At 40.8% G+C, this 20,659-nt stretch overlaps 2 gene segments (V, D, J or C); one reads left to right on the forward strand and one right to left on the reverse strand.

The window, feature by feature from the left end:
* Nucleotides 1-733: 733 nt before the first annotated feature.
* On the reverse strand, nucleotides 734-2,291 carry LOC114848744 (Ig lambda-2 chain C region-like; the record flags this gene model as incomplete). The annotated part of the segment is given in 2 exon segments: nucleotides 734-1,286; nucleotides 2,156-2,291. Coding segments are annotated over 2 exon segments (474 nt in total), but the record flags the coding sequence as incomplete, so codon positions are not given.
* A 3,110-nt stretch (nucleotides 2,292-5,401) lies between these two features.
* Nucleotides 5,402-6,043, forward strand: LOC114848286 (Ig kappa chain V region 3547-like). The segment is given in 2 exon segments: nucleotides 5,402-5,582; nucleotides 5,724-6,043. Coding segments are annotated over 2 exon segments (465 nt in total).
* The last annotated feature ends 14,616 nt before the right edge of the window (nucleotides 6,044-20,659 follow it).

The raw sequence follows: 20,659 nt of genomic DNA on the forward strand, positions 1-20,659 counted from the left end.
TCAAGGAAACAAAACAGGAAACATTAACCAAACACACATACACCAAACGGAGGCACATGTGCAACAAACCAACAAAAAACTATGAGGTACAAACCTTCAATAAACCAACAGGACACAGATGCATGTGATCAATATAATTACATCAGACACAGAGACACAGACAGGAACGAACACAGACGGAAGAGGAACCTCCTGAAGAACAAAGGGCTGAGCTGTGTCACATTTGGGGTCGGCTTATGTTTGAGAGACACAAATGTAAAAGACAATTTCAAACCTTTAATCAAAGATGCTGCTGAAGTCTTAAATTATGGTCAAGATCATGTCTATAAAACTCTGAATGTTACTATAACTCACTGTTCTATCATCAAACATGGTGTTAATCCAGCACAGAGCTGCTGCTCCTCATGTGAGGCCTGTTGTTAACTAAGCACCTCCTGAATAATCTACACAAACTAACTCTACGTTTTCTGAGGACGTGTTTAATTTGCACATGTTGGTGAAGAGATGAGCTGCTGCTGCTTCTGCTCTTTCAGTTTCACTGTAACAGGTGTGTGTTCGTCTTCCTGGGTGGAGTTTGCATGATTATGACGCTTCACTGCTCCTCAGAGTTTAAACTCTGCTGTCAAGGCCTGATTGAACACTTTCCACTGAGTCACACTGAAATCTGTGCCATGATGAATTCTCCATGTCTGATGTCTGTGCATGAGATTTAATGAAGCTTTTTAACAACAGCTGTTAGTTATTAAACTTCAGAATCATTTATTCATTGAACACAACGAGCAGATACAACATGAGAGCATCAAATATTTATTTATTTTGCAGAAGCACAAAAGTCCAACATGTGACTGTAACAATGTGTAAAAGCTGTGAAGACACACAAACTGCTGAATAACCTTAGATCACATCACACTAATCATGTGTGATCTGTGTGTAAAGGCACATTTGGCCTCAGCACAGAGTGGCTGTTGTTTCAGAGCAGAGGTCAGGGTTGAGGCTTTGAGTGACAGGGCTCTGTCCAGTCAGACTGGCCTCACAGCTCACTGAGCCCGCCTTCCTCCACTGCTCTGCAGACAGGCTCAGGGTGCTGCTCCTGCCGTAGCGGCCGTCCGTCCCCAGGACCTCTGGGCTGTGCGACCCCCCTGAGGAGCTGCTGCCCCCCACCTTCCAGGCCAGACTCCAGGTGGAGGGGAAGCCCCCACTGGACACACACACCACTGTGGCACTGCCCCGCTCCAGCTCCTGTGTGGAGGGAGGCAGGACGCTCAGGGTGGGCGGCACCACACCCACTGGAGGAGAGAGAGAGAGAGAGAGAGAGAGAGAGAGAGAGAGAGAGAGAGAGAGAGGAGAGAGAGAGAGAGAGAGAAGGAGAGAGAGAGAGAGAGAGAGAGAGAGAGAGAGAGAGAGAGAGGAGAGAGAGAGAGAGGAGAGAAGGTTCACATCAAGGTGTGACGAGCAGCAAAACCTCCGATTCTGCACTCCATCAAACACATCTGCTTCTACTGTTGCTGCTATCAGTCACTCAGTATCACAACATCACCAGATTCAAGGGTCCAACAACTAAAATGGACAATGAATCCTAATATTTGATCATATTTTCATGTCTGCTTCATAATATGTGACACTTAATAAGTCAACTGATCATTTTGTTGTTTTAAGTGACTGAACTGAAACATTAGTGTTTAACGTTTAAACCTTTGTCATCTGTCTCTTTCACTTCCTTTTCTCTACATGTAGAATAAACGAAGCATCAACACAACAACCAGCTGCATTTACTGATACAATCATTTTTATAAAAATTAAACAGTACAGCGTGAATTTATTTAATTATTGTGAATACAAATAATAATTAATATTAGTTTTTAACATTCAAAATATAAGATGGTGAACTTTCTATGAATGTATTTAATAAAGTAATTTTTTTGGCAATATAACAAATTATTTCAGAAATTGCCTTATGTACAGATTCTATAACATAAAAAAATGAAATAAATATTGATCTGACATTTTAAACAGGTTGGGTTCAGCTTTTCAATGACTGAGACATTTTAGCAAAAACTAAAAACTAACATTGATCACACTGTCAAGAAAAAAACTAAATTCAAGCATTTAATTTACTGCTAAATATTGAACAAAGTAAAAAAATATCTGTACTTACAGTCAACGACGAGTTTGGTTCCTCCACCAAACGTGTACCACAGTGATACAAAGTCATGAAGTGGTCGTACAAAAACCTCCTGCACTGTCAACAAGACTCTGTCCAATGAGAACAGACCTGGTTTGTTCCAGTAACATCATAAAATCAACCATGACAAAGTACAATAAGAAAATGAATTGATGTCAATTTAAAAGTATTTATTTTTTCAGTTTTGGTTCATTTTATGACAACAGTCGTAGAAACTATTAGTTTTCATGAAGCAATATAATATTATCTCCTTCTTTAGTTTTTTTAGTCCATCAGTTAAATTACAGTACTACATGATCATATGAAATTCGGAATTTAATTAAATAATCAGTGATAAACCCATAAACACTTTTACAACAAAACAAACTGAAGGTATGCAAAATCTACAAATTACAAAAATCCTTAAATCTTCTTCTGTTCATCTGTTAAAATATTTACACCTGTTCCATTAAACTGATAAATGTGATGAATCCAGCAGTTTGTCCTGCTGCTGTTTCCCGCCTTGTGCTGAGTGTGTTGAGAGCAGACCAGTCATTTCCATAGAGGAGGCTTTGCATCATCAGCTGATCCTCCAGTGAACTCACAAGGTTTATAGTGGTGTGAGTTCAACACTGCAGGACTCACATGTGTCAGTCAACACAGCAGGAAGCACAAGCAGCATGACTCTCATCACCATCCTCATCTGGACGCTGCTCTGCTGCTGCTTTACAGGTTCACTCACTCAGCAAGGCTTCAAACATGATGTGCTGCTTTTTCTCTCCTTGATTTCTGCTGATAAATCAATGGTTGCTTTTTGTCTGCAGGATGCAGTGGTCAGGTGACGGTGACTCAGCCTCCAGTGGAGACGTTCACTGCAGGATCCACTGTGACGCTCACCTGTAAAACCAGCGCAGATGTTTATAGGTGGAGTAATGGTAATGAGTGTATGTCCTGGTACCAACAGAAACCTGGTCAGAGCCCAAAGCTCTTGATCTATTATGTAGAAAAGCTGCATTCAGGGACACCAGATCGGTTTAGTAGCAGTGGAAGCGGCTCTGACTTCACTTTGACCATCAGAGGAGTTCAGGCTGAAGATGCTGCAGTTTATTATTGTCAGAGTCGTCATAGTGGGCCAGTGTTCACACAGTGATTTAGCACCGTACAAAAACCTCCTCAGTCAGAGACACTGAGCTGTTACAGCAGGAACCAACTGCAGCTGCTGAAGAGGAACAAACTCTGACACAGACACTGAACTCAGTGATGAAATTAACCTCAACAAACATTTACTACATGTCACACTATCCCTAATTCTTCTTGTGTAGACTTTTACTCTGCATAATTCTTTGTTTCTCCCTGTCTTTCGTTTGTCAGTTTCCTCTGGCCTTAAAGACAGGGAGACTACGTTAATCTTTTAAGAGAAAACTTGCTCACATTATGTGAACAGAGACAAGAGTGACTGACAGGAGTAATCAGAACCCAATAACATGTATGTATTTATGTACAAAAGGTAATGTAATCAACATGAAACTTAAAAAAACAGGATACAGAACAGCTGGTCACAAACAAAACACAACCCAATGACAACGTGACTACACATTAACACAGACAAACCTCAGACAGACAAGCAGCAGCATGAGCTCAACATGAGCAACGCAGTCCCCTACAAACCTAAACACCGCTCTGTGTCCTGTTCACCTTTCACAGCATCTTTCAATCGATCCCTGTTCTTCCTCCTTTCAGGGTCTCTGTCATTCTGCCTCTTTGCTGAATGGATAATGGACAATAGATCTCAACATGTTCTACTGTTTCCTCTTCTCAACACTCACAACTCCCCATTTCCCTAATATTCTTTTAATACTGATACTAATTTAATACTAATCACATCATCCCTTTTCCTATTCCCACTACTGTACACGCTCTCAGGATCAGATCAGAAAAGCTTCATTGCCAGGTCCTGTAGAGTGCACTTTATGGAACGAGGAATTTGACTTGGTGTTGACAGGTGGTGCATTTCAGTATTAGAAAGATACAAGCAGTACAAAATACCACATGACATGGTACAAATAACTAGAAAAGTGCAGTGAGGGATATTCTATGTCATAATAATGTCAGGCTTAGGCAGAACCGGACCCACATGCACAGCGTGAGGACAGAAGATAGATGGTAAAATTCAAAGCTTAATCCAGTAATCTTTATAACAGACGGCCCAGGTCATACACAATGAATCTCACGTTTCTGGAAAATGATGACTGGCATACAACAATCTGGCAGCTGGTTCAGGTGAATACTGGTGCTTAAATACTGGCAGGTAATGACTAATCTGACACAGTTGTGTGTAATGAGAACTGGAAGTGAGGCTGGAAACAACAAGGTGAGAACAAAAACCCAGAAGTCCTACAAATAAAACAGGAAATAAACCCAGATCATGACAAATAACATCTTCATTGACTTCCTTTGTTCCAGTCTCCTTCTCAAATCTCTTTAAATCTTATGAACTATACTTTTTATTTCTGCCTTAATGTACTTCATGTTTTTCTCCATCTCTGCTTCCCTGCTGCTTTTTTGCCTGCCTGTCTGCACTTCCATTAACCTCGACCCCTACATGCACTGGAACCCAGATAAACTGCAGCACCACCCCTACCTTCCTTATCCTGTACAGAGTGCTTATAATTTCTAGCACCACATCTTATCTGGAGCTTTCTTCAATGTGTCTTATGCTCATTAGTGATCTACTGGAATCAGACCCTATTAAAACTTTTCTCTTCTAAAACTGTTTTTCCATTTACCTCTACTAATTGCACTGCAAATAAAATAGCCAGTAATTCCCCTGTGAAAACTGACAGCCCATCACTGATTCTCCTACTCACCCCCACCTTCACCTTTCCTATTCTAGATGCATTTGTATATACTTTTACATGATCCTTATACTTTAACCAAGTGTAATGTTCTACTTTGTGTACTTCATTCCTTTCTTCAACAGCTCCCAGTCTACTTCTGCCTCCTCTGCTACTGAGCTTGTTATAGTTGGACTCATCTCCTCATCACCAACGCCTAATCTGCTGACTAGATCTTCTTAAACATTATATTAATCCAGCACAGAGCTGCTGCTCCTCATGTGAGGCCTATGTGAGGCACCTCCTGAATAATCTACACAAACTAACTCTACGTTTTCTGAGGATGTGTTTATTTTGTTGGTGAAGAGATGAGCTGCTGCTTCTTCTGCTCTTTCAGTTTCACTGTAACAGGTGTGTGTTCGTCTTCCTGGGTGGAGTTTGCATGATTGTGACGCTTCACTGCTCCTCAGAGTTTAAACTCTGCTGTCAAGGCCTGATTGAACACTTTCCACTGAGTCACACTGAAATCTGTGTCAGGATGAAGTCTCCAGTGTCTCTGCTGGTGATCGTGGCTTTTCTGAGTCAGGGTGAGGCGTTTGGAAAGAAGCTCATCCAGTCTGAGCTTTTCTTAGTCGTCATTAAATGAGCCGTTATTGCTGCTGTGTGTTTTAACATGACCCACTGTTGTAGACGCTGTTCAACGTGTCCTCATTTATTTCTGATTTCAGATTGTTCTGCCAATAATTTTCTGACTCAGCCTGACAAAGTCAAGGCTGTGAGTCTTGGTGGGACTGTGACCATCAGTGCCACAGGGAGTTCAGACATTGATGATGATCTCAGCTGGTACCTTCAGAAGCCTGGACGGAACCCACAGCTTCTAATATACAGCGCATCAACTCTAAACTCAGGAACTGCATCCAGATTCAGCGGCAGTAGATCTGGTTCTAGCTACGCTCTGACCATCACTGGTGTTCAGGCTGAAGATATTGGGGATTATTACTGTCTGGGTGAGCTTGGTGGCGATGATAGTGTATTGTTCACACAGTGATTTAGTGCCGTACAAAAACCTCCTCAGTCAGAGACACTGAGCTGTTACAGCAGGAACCAACTGCAGTTGCTGAAGAGGAACAAACTCTGACACAGGCACTGAACTCAGACCTGAAACTAAACTCAACAAACACTCACTACATGTCACACTATCCCTAACGCTTTTTGTGTAATTCTTATAGATCAAAATCTATAAGTAACCCTTAAGGGAAAAACAGTTGAAGTTAAAAGTAAAGAAAGTTAAAAAAATAAGTTTCACCACTTTTGTTGTTCATATAGGTTTTATCAGTGTTATTAACCAAAAGAGTTATATACGTCCCAAATAGATCCATCCACCTCAGCCATAGAGGAGTTTCTGAATAAACTAGAACTGCCAAAGCTAAAGGAAAAACAATCCACAACTCTAGACTCATTGTTATCTTTGGCAGAACTACATGAAGCTCTGCAGGAGATGCCCAATAAAAAAGCTCCAGGACCAGATGAATTCCCAACTGAATTTTATAAGGAGTTCTGGTCCATGCTGGCACCCAGCTTTTACAAAATGGTATTTGAAATTAAACAACAGCATTCATTACCCACAAATATGAATTCTGCCTTCATAAGCCTGCTCCAAAAACCAGGAAAAGACCCTACACTCCCATCAAGTTATAGACCAATTTCACTAATAAATGTAGATCTAAAAATAGTGTGTAAAGCACTTGCTAGAAGATTAGAAAAAATCACTCCATATATAGATCACTCTGATCAAACAGGCTTTATTAAAGGTAGACAGTCAACAAACAATATGAACAGACTAATTAATTTAATTGATTATGTCACCATCCATAAACTAGAGTCAGCCATCGTCTCCTTAGATGCAGAAAAAGCTTTCGTTAGAGTAAACTGGAAGTTTCTTTTAGCCACTCTGCACAAATTCGGCATTGGGAAATCATTCATAGACTGGATCCAAATTTTATACAGCTCAGCAAACGCTGCAGTCAGAACAAACAACCAGATCTCACCACGGTTTAATCTGCATAGAGGGACAAGACAGGGCTGCCCACTTTCCCCATCACTATTTGCAATATTTATTGAACCTCTAGCCGCAGCTATAAGAGAGCATGAAGGAATTACTGGAATATCGACCAAATCAGTAAATCATAAAATAAGTTTATATGCTGACGATGTGTTACTGTTTCTCCTGGAGCCACAGACGTCTCTTCCTACAACTTTCAGCCTCATAGATGAATTCTCAGGACTTTCAGAATACTCTATTAACTGGACCATATCTACAGTATAGTGCTACCACTTAACCTTAAGGTGACTAACATCTCTTCTACCACACTCCATTCAGGGAACATTAAATATTTGGGCATTGAATTGTCGCCTAAGCTATCAGAGCTTATTGATCTAAACTACAATCCATTATTAAAACAAATAGAAGCCAACCTCAAAAGATGGCAGTCCTTACCCATTTCATTTATGGGAAGAATTGCCACCATAAAAATGATGATCCTGCCCAAAATTAATTACATATTCTCAATGATTTCAACTCAGCCAGCCCAGGCGTGGTTTAAGACATTAGACTCCTACATGTCACAGTTTTTGTGGAAAACCAAGCCACCACGAATTAGTTTAAAAACTCCACAAAAATCCAAACGCTCCGGCGGCCTAGAACTACCTAACTTCCACCACTATTTTCTTGCCAATAGACTGAACGATGTCCACAAAGGGATAAAACCCATGCCAGCAGACTCCTCCTGGATAGACATTGAACAAACATTTTGTGGAAATATTAAAGTTGCAGATCTGCCCTTTATCAGCAACAAAATCAAACATCATAGTTGTTACCAGAGCATTAGCATAAAAGCATCTCTGACAGCCTGGTGGGATTTTCTAAAAATTAATCGGTCTTCGCTTTGCCAAAACACACCTCTCTGGAACAATCCAGACATCATACAAAACAAAAAGGTAATAAACTTTCCAACTTGGCATATCAAAGGGATAACAAATCTGAAACATGTTTTCACAAGAGTCAAGTTTACCTCTTTTGAAGAACTAATGTCCCACTATGAAATCACTAGTGCCAATTTCTTAGAATACCAACAATTAAAGTCAATACTTAATGCAAAAAGTAAGAATACTCCCATCCACATCCAATCACCACCAGTAATAGAGCGATTTATTGATATATGAGGGAAAAGGACAGTATCCAAAATCTATTTCTTAATTTCCAATGTAGATCAGACAGTGAGCCTTCCGATCTTTAAATGGGAAGCTGATCTCAACATCACCACTAATCACACGTTCTGGAATAATATGTGTTCTAATTTATTCAGAATGACAAAAAATACAAATTTACAACTAATACAATACAAAATTCTTCATAGAACTCACTATACAGGACAAAGGATGTTCCAAATGGGTCTCACAAACTCAAATATTTGCCCTCACTGTACAGATAACACAGCAGATAGATTCCTACATGCATTCTGGTCATGTTCACCTGAACAGCAATTTTGGCAAAGAGTATGTGAATACCTGTCAACCCAGTAAAGCTGTCCAATCCCAGCGGCCCCTGCACTTTGTCTTCTAGGAGATCTAAGTGGGCTTGATCTAGAGACAAACTCATCACACACACTTCTTTCTGCCCTCTGTGTCGCAAAGTAAATCATCCTTATGAACTGGAAAACTAAAAAAAACTAGAAAAAGTAATTTCTCGAGAAATTACGTGGGAGAGCTGATCTGCTGCCGCAACGATGACAAACGCTGATTAAGCTGCTGACGTCAAAAAGTTGACTGCGTCCAAAAGTTGACTACGGCAAAACGATGAAAACAAGAAAACGTTGACAAAGATTAAAACGATGACAAAAGATGGCGATCAAAAAGATGATGATTAAAAAGATGACCATGGTCACACTAAGACAAGATTAAAAATATGACAATGATTCAAAAGTTGACCAAGGTAAAAAGATGTCAAATATTAAAAAGTTGACAATCATGAATTAGCTAACTAGCTTTTTGATTTGAAGAAAGTATTTGTAAATAATTAAATAATAAATAAAAATAAATTAATAGCAAATAAAAAATAATAGTTTAATAACTATTAAAAATTTACCAGTCAGAAACAAAAATCTTGCCATTTAGGGTAATAAATTACATTGTTGCTTTTATTTTGAAAGGATTTAGAGGTTGTGTGTGAGTGATTACTAAACTATAAAATAGTCATTAGATAGTCATAATTTATCATTCACTAGCAAGAATAGCCCTATTAAAGCAAAAAATTTAGATTAAGCCCTTTCAGAATAAAAGCACCCTAATAAGTGTGAGTGGTTATTTGCTGAACTCTTAAATAGTCTCATTAAAAATTGGTAAGTATTCAGAACCAGAAATGTTCTAATCAATCTTGCCATTAAAAGGTAATAAATTGTAATTGGTGCTTTTATTTTGAAAGGATTTAGAGGAAATGTGTGGGGGTAATAGCGTACCTGTTAATTAGTCTTTAAATAATCATAATTAACCATTCAAAGGCAAAAACAGTGCAGCTAAAGCTAATAAATTGCATTGGTGCTTTTATTTTGAAAGGCCGTATAGGAAGCATGTGTGGGTAATTACTAAACTGTTAATGTATCTTTAAATAGTCATAATTACCCATCTAAAAGCAGAAATATTGCTATTAAAGCTAATTATTTGGCTTGGTGCTATTATTTTGAAAGGATTTAGAGGAAGTGTGTGCTTAATTACTACACAATCCAATAGTGTAGTAATCAGTAATAAGCATGAAACTGCTGCCTACACTGAGCATCAGGATTTTGACCTGTCAGTGAAATCTGCAGCTGCGCCGTCGCCATGGAGACGAAAGGCGGGAAAATCAGGCTCACTCTGCTCTGTAAAAGCAGAGTTTCACCCTGTATAAACAGGCTTGTTCCAGCTAAACCATGATAGTTATCACAAAAATTATTTCATTTTACGAGTCCCAAGGCTTCAATGAGCAAATGGTGTGAATTTTATGTTTGAGGACAAACGTTTGTAGCCACAGTCGCAATTTCAAAATATGTCTCCTCCTTTTTTTTCTCCAGACGTCTGCCAAAAATTATCATTAGAGTCTATGGGAGAATTTCAGGATCTCTCTGTGCTTTGAGGTCGATAGCGACTAAAGTATAAGTCTGAGGGTAAAGCCAGACACATCATTAGAAAGAAGACAAGTATGACTACGATTTAGTGAAATAATCACGTTGATAGAGTAAAAATTGTGGCTGTAGTGACAAGTTAGAGACAGAAGTTCTGTCTTAAAAAAGCGCACATTCTCACTGTAGCTGTGACATCACGCACTCTAACTGACCCAATACACACTAATGGAAAAGCTGAAAATTTAACAAAAACCACACCATATTTAAACGCTCACGAGTCAAAAAGTATAGAAGATACGACAACGCTGATTTACGAGGAGAAAGTTGAGCGATGATGGACGCTTTTGAAGTTGAAATGACGTTTCTACGCCAAAGTATGACGATGATAGACGCTGATGAAAAGAGGGAAGTTGACAAAAAGTTGAACGATGATTCCCATAGACGACCATTATAAAAAAACGATGAAAAAAGTTGAATAACATTAAAAGTTGAAAAGCTGAAAACATAAAAAGTAATAGCCCACATCTCCTAAAGATGACACACGTTTAGAAAGTTGAACGACGATTCTACGATGAAGCGTTAAAAAGTAGATAGCAATCAAAAAAAGGGCGGAATAAGTAGAAGAAGAATAATAATAACTAGAAAAAGTAATTTCTCGAGAAATTACGTGGGAGAGCTGATCTGCTGCCGCAACGATGACAAACGCTGATTAAGCTGCTGACGTCAAAAAGTTGACTACGTCCAAAAGTTTGACTACGGCAAAGCGATGAAAACGAGGAAAACGTTGACAAAGAATAAAACGATGACAAAAGATGGCGATTAAAAAGATGACCAATGTCATAATAGGACAAGATTAAAATATGACAATGATTTCAAAAGTTGACCAAGGTAAAAAATATATCACAGATTAAAAGTTGACCAGAGTGCATTGTTGACAATCATAAATAAGCTGACTAGCTTTTTAATTTGAAGAAAGTATTTGTAAATAATTACCTGTGTAATAGTTTAATAACTAGTAAAAATTTACCAGTCAGAAACAAAAATCTTGCCATTTAAGGTAATAAATTACATTGGTGCTTTTATTTTGAAAGGATTTAGAGGTTGGGTGTGGGCGATTACTAAACTATAAAATAGTCATTAGATAATCATAATTTATCATTCAATAGCAAGAATAGCCCTATTAAAGCAAAAGATTTAGATTTAGCCCTTTCAGAATAAAAGCACCCTAATAAGTTTGAGTGGCTATTTACTGAACTCTAAAGTAGTCTCTATAACGATTGGCAAGTATTTAGAACCACAAATTTTCTAATCAATCTTGCCATTAAAGGTAATAAATTGTAATTGGTGCTTTTATTTTGAAAGGATTTAGGAGGAAATGTGTGGGGGTAATAGCGTAACTGTCAATTAGTCTTTAAATAATCATAATTACCCATTCAAAGGCAAAAACATTGCAGTTAAAGCTAATAATTGGCATTGGTGCTTTTATTTTGAAAGGATTTAGAGGAAAGCATGTGTGGGTAATTACTAAACTTTTAATCTATCTTTAAAAAGTCATAATTACCCATCTAAAAGCAGAAATACTGCTATTAAAGCTAATTATTTGGCTTGGTGCTTTTATTTGAAAGGATTTAGAGGAAGTGCGTGCTTAATCACTACACAATCCAATAGTGTGGTTGACTAATCAATAACAAGCATGGAACTGCTCTGTACACTGAGCATCAGCAGTTTGACCTGTCAGTGAAATCTGCAGCTGCGCCGTCGCCATGGAGACAAAAGGCGGGGAAAATCAGGCTCATTCTGCTCTGTAAAAAGCAGAGTTTTCACCCTGTATAAACAGGCTTGTTCCAGCTAAACCATAATAGTTTATCACAAAGATTATTTCATTTTTCGAAGTCCCAAGGCTTCAATGAGCAAATGGTGTGAATTTTATGTTTGAGGACAAACGTTTGTAGCCACAGTCGCAATTTCAAAATATGTCTCCTCCTTGTTTTCTCCAGACGTCTGCCAAAAATTATCATTAGAGTCTATGGGAGAATTTCAGGATCTCTCTGTGCTTTGAGGTCGATAGCGACTAAAGTATAAGTCTGAGGGTAAAGCCAGACACATCATTAGAAAGAAGACAAGTATGACTACGATTTAGTGAAATAATTACGTTCATAGAGTAAAAATTGTGACTGTAGTGACGAGTTAGAGACAGAAGTTCTGTCTTAAAAAAGCGCACCTTCTCACTGTAGCTGTGACATCACGCACTCTAAATGACCCAATACACACTAATTGAAAAGCTGAAAATTTAACAAAAACCACACCATATTTAAACGCTCACTAGTCGAAAAGTATAGAAGATACGACAACGCTGATTTACGAGGAGAAAGTTGAGCGATGATGGACGCTTTTGAAGTTGAAATGACGTTTCTACGCCAAAGTATGACAATGATAGACGCTGATGAAAAGAGGGAAGTTGACAAAAAGTTTAACGATGATTCCCATAGACGACCATTATAAAAAACGATGAAAAAAGTTGAATAACGTTAAAAGTTGAAAAGCTGAAAACATAAAAAGTAATAAGCCCACATCTCCTAAAGATGACACACGTTTAGAAAGTTGAACGACGATTCTACGATGAAGCGTTAAAAAGTAGATAGCAATCAAAAAAGGGCGGAATAAGTAGAAGAGAATAATAATAATAACTAGAAAAAGTAATTTCTCGAGAAATTACGTGGGAGAGCTGATCTGCGCTGCCGCAACGATGACAAACGCTGATTAAGCTGCTGACGTCAAAAGTGAGTACGTCCAAAAGTTGACTACGGCAAAGTGATGAAAACGAGAAACGTTGACAAAGAATAAAACGATGACAAAAGATGGCGATTAAAAAGATGATTAAAAAGATGACCAATGTCATACTAAGACAAGATTAAAATATGACAATGATTCAAAAGTGACCGAAGGTAAAAAATATATCAAGATTAAAAAGTTGACCAGAGTGCATTGTTGACAATCATAAATAAGCGACTAGCTTTTAATTTGAAGAAAGTATTTGTAAATAATTACCTGTGTAATAGTTTAATAACTAGTAAAAATTACCAGTCAGAAACAAAAATCTTGCCATTAAGGTAATAAATTACATTGGTGCTTTTATTTTTGAAAGGATTTAGAGGTTGTGTGTGGGCGATTACTAAACTATAAAATAGTATTAGATAGTCATAATTTATCATTCAATAGCAAGAAATAGCCCTATTAAAGCAAAAGATTTAGATTTGGCCCTTTCAGAATAAAAGCACCCTAATAAGTTTGAGTGGCTATTTACTGAACTCTAAAGTAGTCTCTCTATAACGTTTTGGCAAGTATTCAGAACCACAAATTTTCTAATCAATCTTGCCATTAAAGGTAATAAATTGTAATTGGTGCTTTTATTTTGAAAGGATTTAGAGGAAATGTGTGGGGGGTAATAGCGTAACTGTCAATTAGTCTTTAAATAATCATAATTACCCATTCAAAGGCAAAAAAACAGTGCAGTTAAAGCTAATAATTGGCATTGGTGCTTTATTTTGAAAGGATGTAGAGGAAGCACGTGTGGGTAATTACTAAACTGTTAATCTATCTTTAAATAGTCATAATTACCCATCTAAAAGTTGAAATATTGCTATTAAAGCTAATTATTTGGCTTGGTGCTTTTATTTTGAAAGGATTTTAAGGGAAGTGTGTGCTTAATTACTACACAATCCAATAGTGTAGTTGAGTAATCAGTAATAAGCATGGAACTGCTGTCTACACTGAGCATCAGCAGTTTGACCTGTCAGTGACATCTGCAGCTGCGCCGTCGCCAATGGAGACGAAAGGCGGGAAAATCAGGCTCACTCTGCTCTGTAAAAGCAGAGTTTCACCCTGTATAAACAGGCTTGTTCCAGCTAAACCATGATAGTTATCACAAAGATTATTTCATTTTACGAGTCCCAAGGCTTCAATGAGCAAATGGTGTGAATTTTATGTTTGAGGATAAAAGCTTGTAGCCACAGTGGCAATTTCAAAATAGGGTCTCCTCTGTTTTTCTCCCCAGACGTCTGCCAAAAATTATCATTAGAGTCTATGGGAGAATTTCGGGATCTCTCTGCACTTTGAGGTCGATAGCGACTAAAGTATAGGTCTGAGGGGTATATCCAGACCATCATTAGAAAGAAGACAAGTATGACTACGATTTAGTGAAGTAAATTATGTTGAGAGAGTAAAATGTGGCTGTAGTGACGAGTTAGAGACAGAAGTTCCTGTCTTAAAAAAGCGCACCTTCTCACTGTAGCTGTGACATCACGCACTCTAACTGACCCAACACACACTAATGGAAAAGCTGAAAATTTAACAAAAACCACACGATTATTAAACGCTCACAAGTCGAAAACCTATAAAAAGATACGAGGACGCTGATTTACACGGAGAACGTTGAAAGGATGATAGACGCTTTGACGTTGAAATGACGTTTCTTCTATTACTACGCCAAAGTATGACGATGATAGACCGTGATGAAAAGAGGGAAGTTGACAGAAAGTTGAACGATGATTCCCATAGACGACCATTATAAAAAAACGACGGAAAAACTTGAATAACGTTAAAAGTTGAAAAGCTGAAAACGTGAAAAGTAATAGCCTGCATCGTCTAACGATGAGCGCACGTTTAGAACGTTGAACGATGATTCTGCGATGAAGCGTTGAGAAGTAGATAGCGACCGAAAAACGGGGCAAATAATAAGAATAATAATAATAAAGAGCGAAGATCTCAATAGTGTGAGAGCTGTTCAGCTCTCCCACTAATAAAGACCGAAGATAACAATAGTGTGAGAGCTGTTCAGCTCTCCCACTAATAAAGACCGAAGATAACAATAGTGTGAGAGCTGTTCAGCTCTCCCACTAATTAAGCATTACTCAGTACCTGAACAGCTTGTTAGATTATACCACCTTAGACACATTGTCTGCTTCATCAAATCAATGACCAAAACTGTACTCTGATTGATTCCATTTCCAGGTAAGGATGCGTGGAGCTCGGGTGCTGCGTCATGTCTGGCACAGTGGTGGGGGGGTAACTGGTGGTTGGGGGTTCCTGCCTACCTAAGGAACCTGGACAACAGGACTGGTGGATTCAGGGCTGGCCGCATGGGTCCCCTGCGGTGGGGGTGTGGTGGCTGCTGAGACCTGTGGTCCTGTGCCGGAGTAGGGCCATTTGGAGGGTTGGCGTGTGCCTGTTTCCGGGGAGCGGAGGCGCGCCTCCCTGCCGGTGTGCGGGGGGCGGACCTGGGGGTGGAGACCTGAGTCACCTGTGTCCGGAGGAGTCCCTCCGAGGGTGCCTGCCTGTGCCCGGAGGGGTGTCTCTCCCCTGGGGCGCTGCCCCTGCTCGGGCGGGGTGCTGCCTGCCCTAGCGGTCCAACGTCTTCTGGTAACTGCTCGGTTCCGCTTGGGGGGGGGGGTTGGCGAACTACTCGGGCTACGACCTTCATTGGGCCCTGGGCGGAGGTTGGCCCTCAATGCACAACCGCAGAGTATGTGTGTAGGTTTGAGTGTAGCACTACATGGGGCGAGCATGAGCATACTTGTGTGAGAGATTGGGTAAGTGTGAAAGAAGGGTGAGGATGGCTCTGGCTGAGCTGCGTGTGGCGCCTGGGCAGTAGTACTGCGGTCCCTGGGTCTCGGCTGTCTCTTCCTGGCTGGGGGTTGTGGGGGGCGGTGAGATGGGTAGCAGAGCCAGTCGGGAACCTGGCTCTGCGGACCCTGGTGCTCTGCTTCCCAACTACATTTCTCCACATTCATCCACTTAGGTCTGCGAAGGACGTCCTGCTGATGGAGGGACCGGGGCTACTGGGAAGTGGTTCCGTCCCTCCCAAGTGGGATGCTCTGCAGTTTTAATTGCATTAGTCATACACACTTGTCCAGGAATCTGGGGGCTCCTTCCGGGGGGGCCAGTGGACGGAGCCTTTACATTGATGGCTCTGTCTGCTGGACCCCTCGGAGAATTGGCGATCTCCCAAAGTTCCTCATACTTAGCCACATACACATACATTTAGGGACGAGGGTGGACTCTTTCACTGGTGCCTGGGGCTGAGGCCAGTTGTGGCCTCGCCCACTGGCCCTGGTGGAGAGATCACCACCCAGTTTTAACTGCAAAAAGACATTTAGGGTTAGGGGGGGCACTGTCCGGGGGACACACCGTCAGCCAGCGGTCGTGCTCCTGGATGTGTCACCCACCTTCAGTGCACTTTAGCTCCACACACTCACTGATCGTCTGCCTGGGTGGTGTCTTTTCTGCTGAACCCCACCAATTGCTGGCCTTGTGCTGCAGGCCGGTGTGGTGCCAGGGGATGGGGTCGGGCCAATGGGGTAGGCCCCGCTCTGCTCGTGTGGGGGTGGTGGACTCCCCCCCACCAGGGGGAGTGTTTGCCCCTGGTTCTCATGGGGCGGACAGCATTGACCCACTGTGACCCACTCTGACCTCGGGTGCTGTCTCTGTGGCTGTTGCAGCTGTGCCTGGAGGGCTCTGTGTGGGTGGATTGGATCAAAACACCTGCCCTCTTGGAACTGAAGGTGTGTAGGCTCCCTGGCTGCTAGGATTCTTTCCTCTGTTCTAGATCTTGCAATTTTCGGGGAAAGCTAAATGTAATTTAGACTGAAATAGTGCGTACGCCTGAATAGTTTTTCAAGCTGTTATTTTCAGGAAGCCGGGAAAGTAAAATACTTCACTGTTCTGAAAGACGAGGTGGCGTTGATTCAGCACTGCAGCAGCGAGAGGGTCGTGTCTCGCCTCAACAGGAGCGATAATGTTTTTATAGCCGCTTTTACGACAGGCTACGCCAGACGGAAGTGAACGTCCACATGGAGCGGCTTGAGAGGCCTAAAGGCAGAGGGTAAAGTCAAGGGGATCACACAGGCGTTAGAATGCTGTCAGCGCAATAATTTTGATTCCATTAAAGACTTGGTGGAAAACTATATTGAAACAACAGAGTCTGGAATCCTGACTGCTGCGCAACACGACATTGCCTGTGACAAAAAGATTTTTATTTAAAAACGTTTTGGTGGATAAAAACTAAAGAGTGGTGTTTGACAAGAGGCGGCTGCCTCCAGGAGGGTCGAGTTTGCCTTTCGGGTATTAAGACATGGATGTGGTGGGGGTGGACTTTGTTCTGGGGCTAAAAGCTCTGCTTTCCTTTCTTTGTTTCTTGTTGTCTGTGTCTGATTTTACCACATTGTGCACATTTATGTTCACCTCGTTCGTTTTTCCTTTTAGGTTTCCATTTCTGCTTCATATCTGTATTTTTTTGGGCGTTCTCTTGTATTGAAGCACTTGCTTCGTCTTGCTGGTGCACTTGGAGCCACCTCTTCACTCTGGCTACACTTTGAATTGTTTGCGCTAACGTGAGACTTGACATTAGCTGCAATTTGCGCGACAGCTCCTCATCTAGGATGCCCACAACTATCATGTCCCATATGCGTTCATTTCTGTGTTGTCCAAAATCACAATGTTCTGACAGGTCGTATAAGGTTCTTATAAAAGATTCTTGCTGTACTCGTTGGTAGAAACAAGCTCGCTCGTGGATCACGTTTCGCTTGGAAAAGAAATAATCGTCATATTTTCTTAACACAATGTCAAACTTGTTCTTGCCCCCTTCCTCGCTGAAGGTGAATGAGCAGAATATGTGTTCGGCTTCATTTTCCATAGTGTATCTTAATGAACTTATCTGGACTTCATTATTTTCCTTATTCAACTTTGACTTGAAACCGTTGTTTCAAGGTATAAACCTATTACAGTAGCCACATCTGTTGAAACACAGAGCTGGTCTTTCAGGCGTCGCCCTGTAGCGTTGATTAAGCTGTAATACTCCCTGAGAGAGGCACCGTGTTCAAAATGCAGCGCTTTTCCCACAAATTTGTCTCTCGTCTCTGCATAAAGCTAAAAACTCAATATTTGCGTGTATAAACCTGAAAGGGTTCATGGTACTCCTCCTGGTAAAAGCCTCATGGTTAACCAGGCCTGTAACAACATATTTGGGCAGAACCCCCAGAAAAAGTTTGGTCAGGACCGACAAGTGTCCAAGTTTCAGCAGGGGACACCGGTTACTTCCTTCACAAACAGAGAAGCCCCCAGCACGGCGTGCATTAAACAGAAGGCGTTGCTGGCTCTTGTGAGTTTAATTCTTAAATTAACAGAATTTAAGAGCAGCCTCTCGCAGAAAAAAATTGTCCGCGTGTATTGGGCTGAGATGAAATTCATGCGACTGAGCGCTAAAACTGGCCCTTGCAATAAAGCCGCTGTTTGGCCCATTATTCACCACATGAGAGTCCATGGCACCTGCTGTGTCCTGATAAAACAATCCAGGGCTGAATTGACCTTTTAGGGATTCAGGAGAGTAATTCAGCAAAGCGGCTCCTAAAAGCTTTACCATCATCACACTATTTTCACACTTGACCACAATCAAAGCACAATCACTGCTTGTTTAAACACCTTTTACTTGATGTTTCCCACAATAGTCAGAATATATGAAAGAAAACAAACAACAACGTTAATGCATTTGAAAAATGTTGAAATAAAGTGTAATTGAGTCTGACCAGCAGGGAGCATCATACACCTGTTAATGCCTCCAAAGAACTGGGTAATTGTGCTGCTCTGCTTGTTTTCCAGTCTGCTCTACCAACTACACATGATAATGTGTAGGACAGAGGCAGAACAGAACAGACCACTGCTGTACAAGTGATATGTGACAGAACTCCATGCTCTGTACTGGGGATCAGCTATAAACTCTCTTTACATTGTTTAATGTCCTCTCAGCTGATTTTCACTGGACTCATCCACATGTGTTCAGTTTAAAGGTGTTGCAGATTATTATGGTCTTGATGGCCATGGTGATGACGTGAGTCAGAGCTTTGCTTCAAACAACCTGCTGCAGGTGCAGATGGTCGACGACAAGACTGTGATGAGGAAGAACGGTCCAGTGAACACAACCCTGATATAAATAAAACAGAAACATCCCCTCAGGCAGTTTCTACCATGCAGCTTTACTTGGTCTCCAGGGTTTGACTGAAAAGAAGGTGTGACTCATTTACTTAAAGCAGTTAAAGCCTTTGTCATCTGTCTCTTTTACTACATGTAAAATAAATGAACGATGAACAAAGTCACTGATGTGTGTTTGAAAATGAAGCACAGTGAGGAGTGACAAAAAGTGACAAAAAACGTCTGACCTACAAGTAAGAGTCTTTTCAATGAAGACAACTACAGTATAAACAACAACAGTAAGATGCTAAATATGATGAATCCAGCAGTTTGTCCTGATGCTGTTTCCCGCCTTGTGTTGAGTGTGTTGAGAGCAGACCAGTCATTTCCATAGAGGAGGCTTTGCATCATCAGCTGATCCTCCAGTGAACTCACAAGGTTTATAGTGGTGTGAGTTCAACACTGCAGGACTCACATGTGTCAGTCAACACAGCAGGAAGCACAAGCAGCATGACTCTCATCACCATCCTCATCTGGACGCTGCTCTGCTGCTGCTTTACAGGTTCACTCACTCAGCAAGGCTTCAAACATGATGTGCTGCTTTTTCTCTCCTTGATTTCTGCTGATAAATCAATGGTTGCTTTTTGTCTGCAGGATGCAGTGGTCAGGTGACGGTGACTCAGCCTCCAGTGGAGACGTTCACTGCAGGATCCACTGTGACGCTCACCTGTAAAACCAGCGCAGATGTTTATAGGAGGAATAATGCTGACTGTATGTCCTGGTACCAACAGAAACCTGGTCAGAGCCCAAAGCTCCTGATATATTGGGTGAAAACCTTACAGTCAGGGACACCAGATCGGTTTAGTGGCAGTGGAAGCGGCTCTGACTTCACTTTGACCATCAGAGGAGTTCAGGCTGAAGATGCTGCAGTTTATTACTGTCAGAGTTTCCATTATATAAACAGTGTCAATCTGTTCACACAGTGATTTACTGCCGTACAAAAACCTCCTCAGTCAGAGACACTGAGCTGTTACAGCAGGAACCAACTGCAGCTGCTGAAGAGGAACAAATTCTGACACAGACACTGAACTCAGACCTGAAACTAACCTCAACAAACATGTTACATATTCCTAATATAGACTTTAAAATTTTTTGAATAACTTTTTAACAGAATATAATACCTTTTTTAAATAGACATTGAAAAACGACTTTTTATACTTTAGTCAGATGTCTCTTTATTCTGAATTCATGGTCTCTCGATTAATTTCTTTTCCCGCCGTCAACACTCCTCATCTACAGGTTTTATTCTCAGACCTTTGCCTGTTGTTTCATTCCTCTGACCCTCTTCTGTGCACACTCTCCAGTAAACGTGTGTGTTGTCCTCATTTGTCTCCAACTGGAAGGAGTGATTTTAAAAAGCATCGTTTTCTGTGGAGAAGGGGTGCATTGCTCTGACAGACGCGCTCTGAGGATGCGCCCCTTCGTCCACTGCTCGTCCCCTTTTATGCTTTTGTGCATCAAGGTTTGTTCCTTCTGATGTTTTTGCC

This window comes from Betta splendens, chromosome 22 (genome assembly GCF_900634795.4).
Source record: "Betta splendens chromosome 22, fBetSpl5.4, whole genome shotgun sequence".
Taxonomy (NCBI): domain Eukaryota; kingdom Metazoa; phylum Chordata; class Actinopteri; order Anabantiformes; family Osphronemidae; genus Betta; species Betta splendens.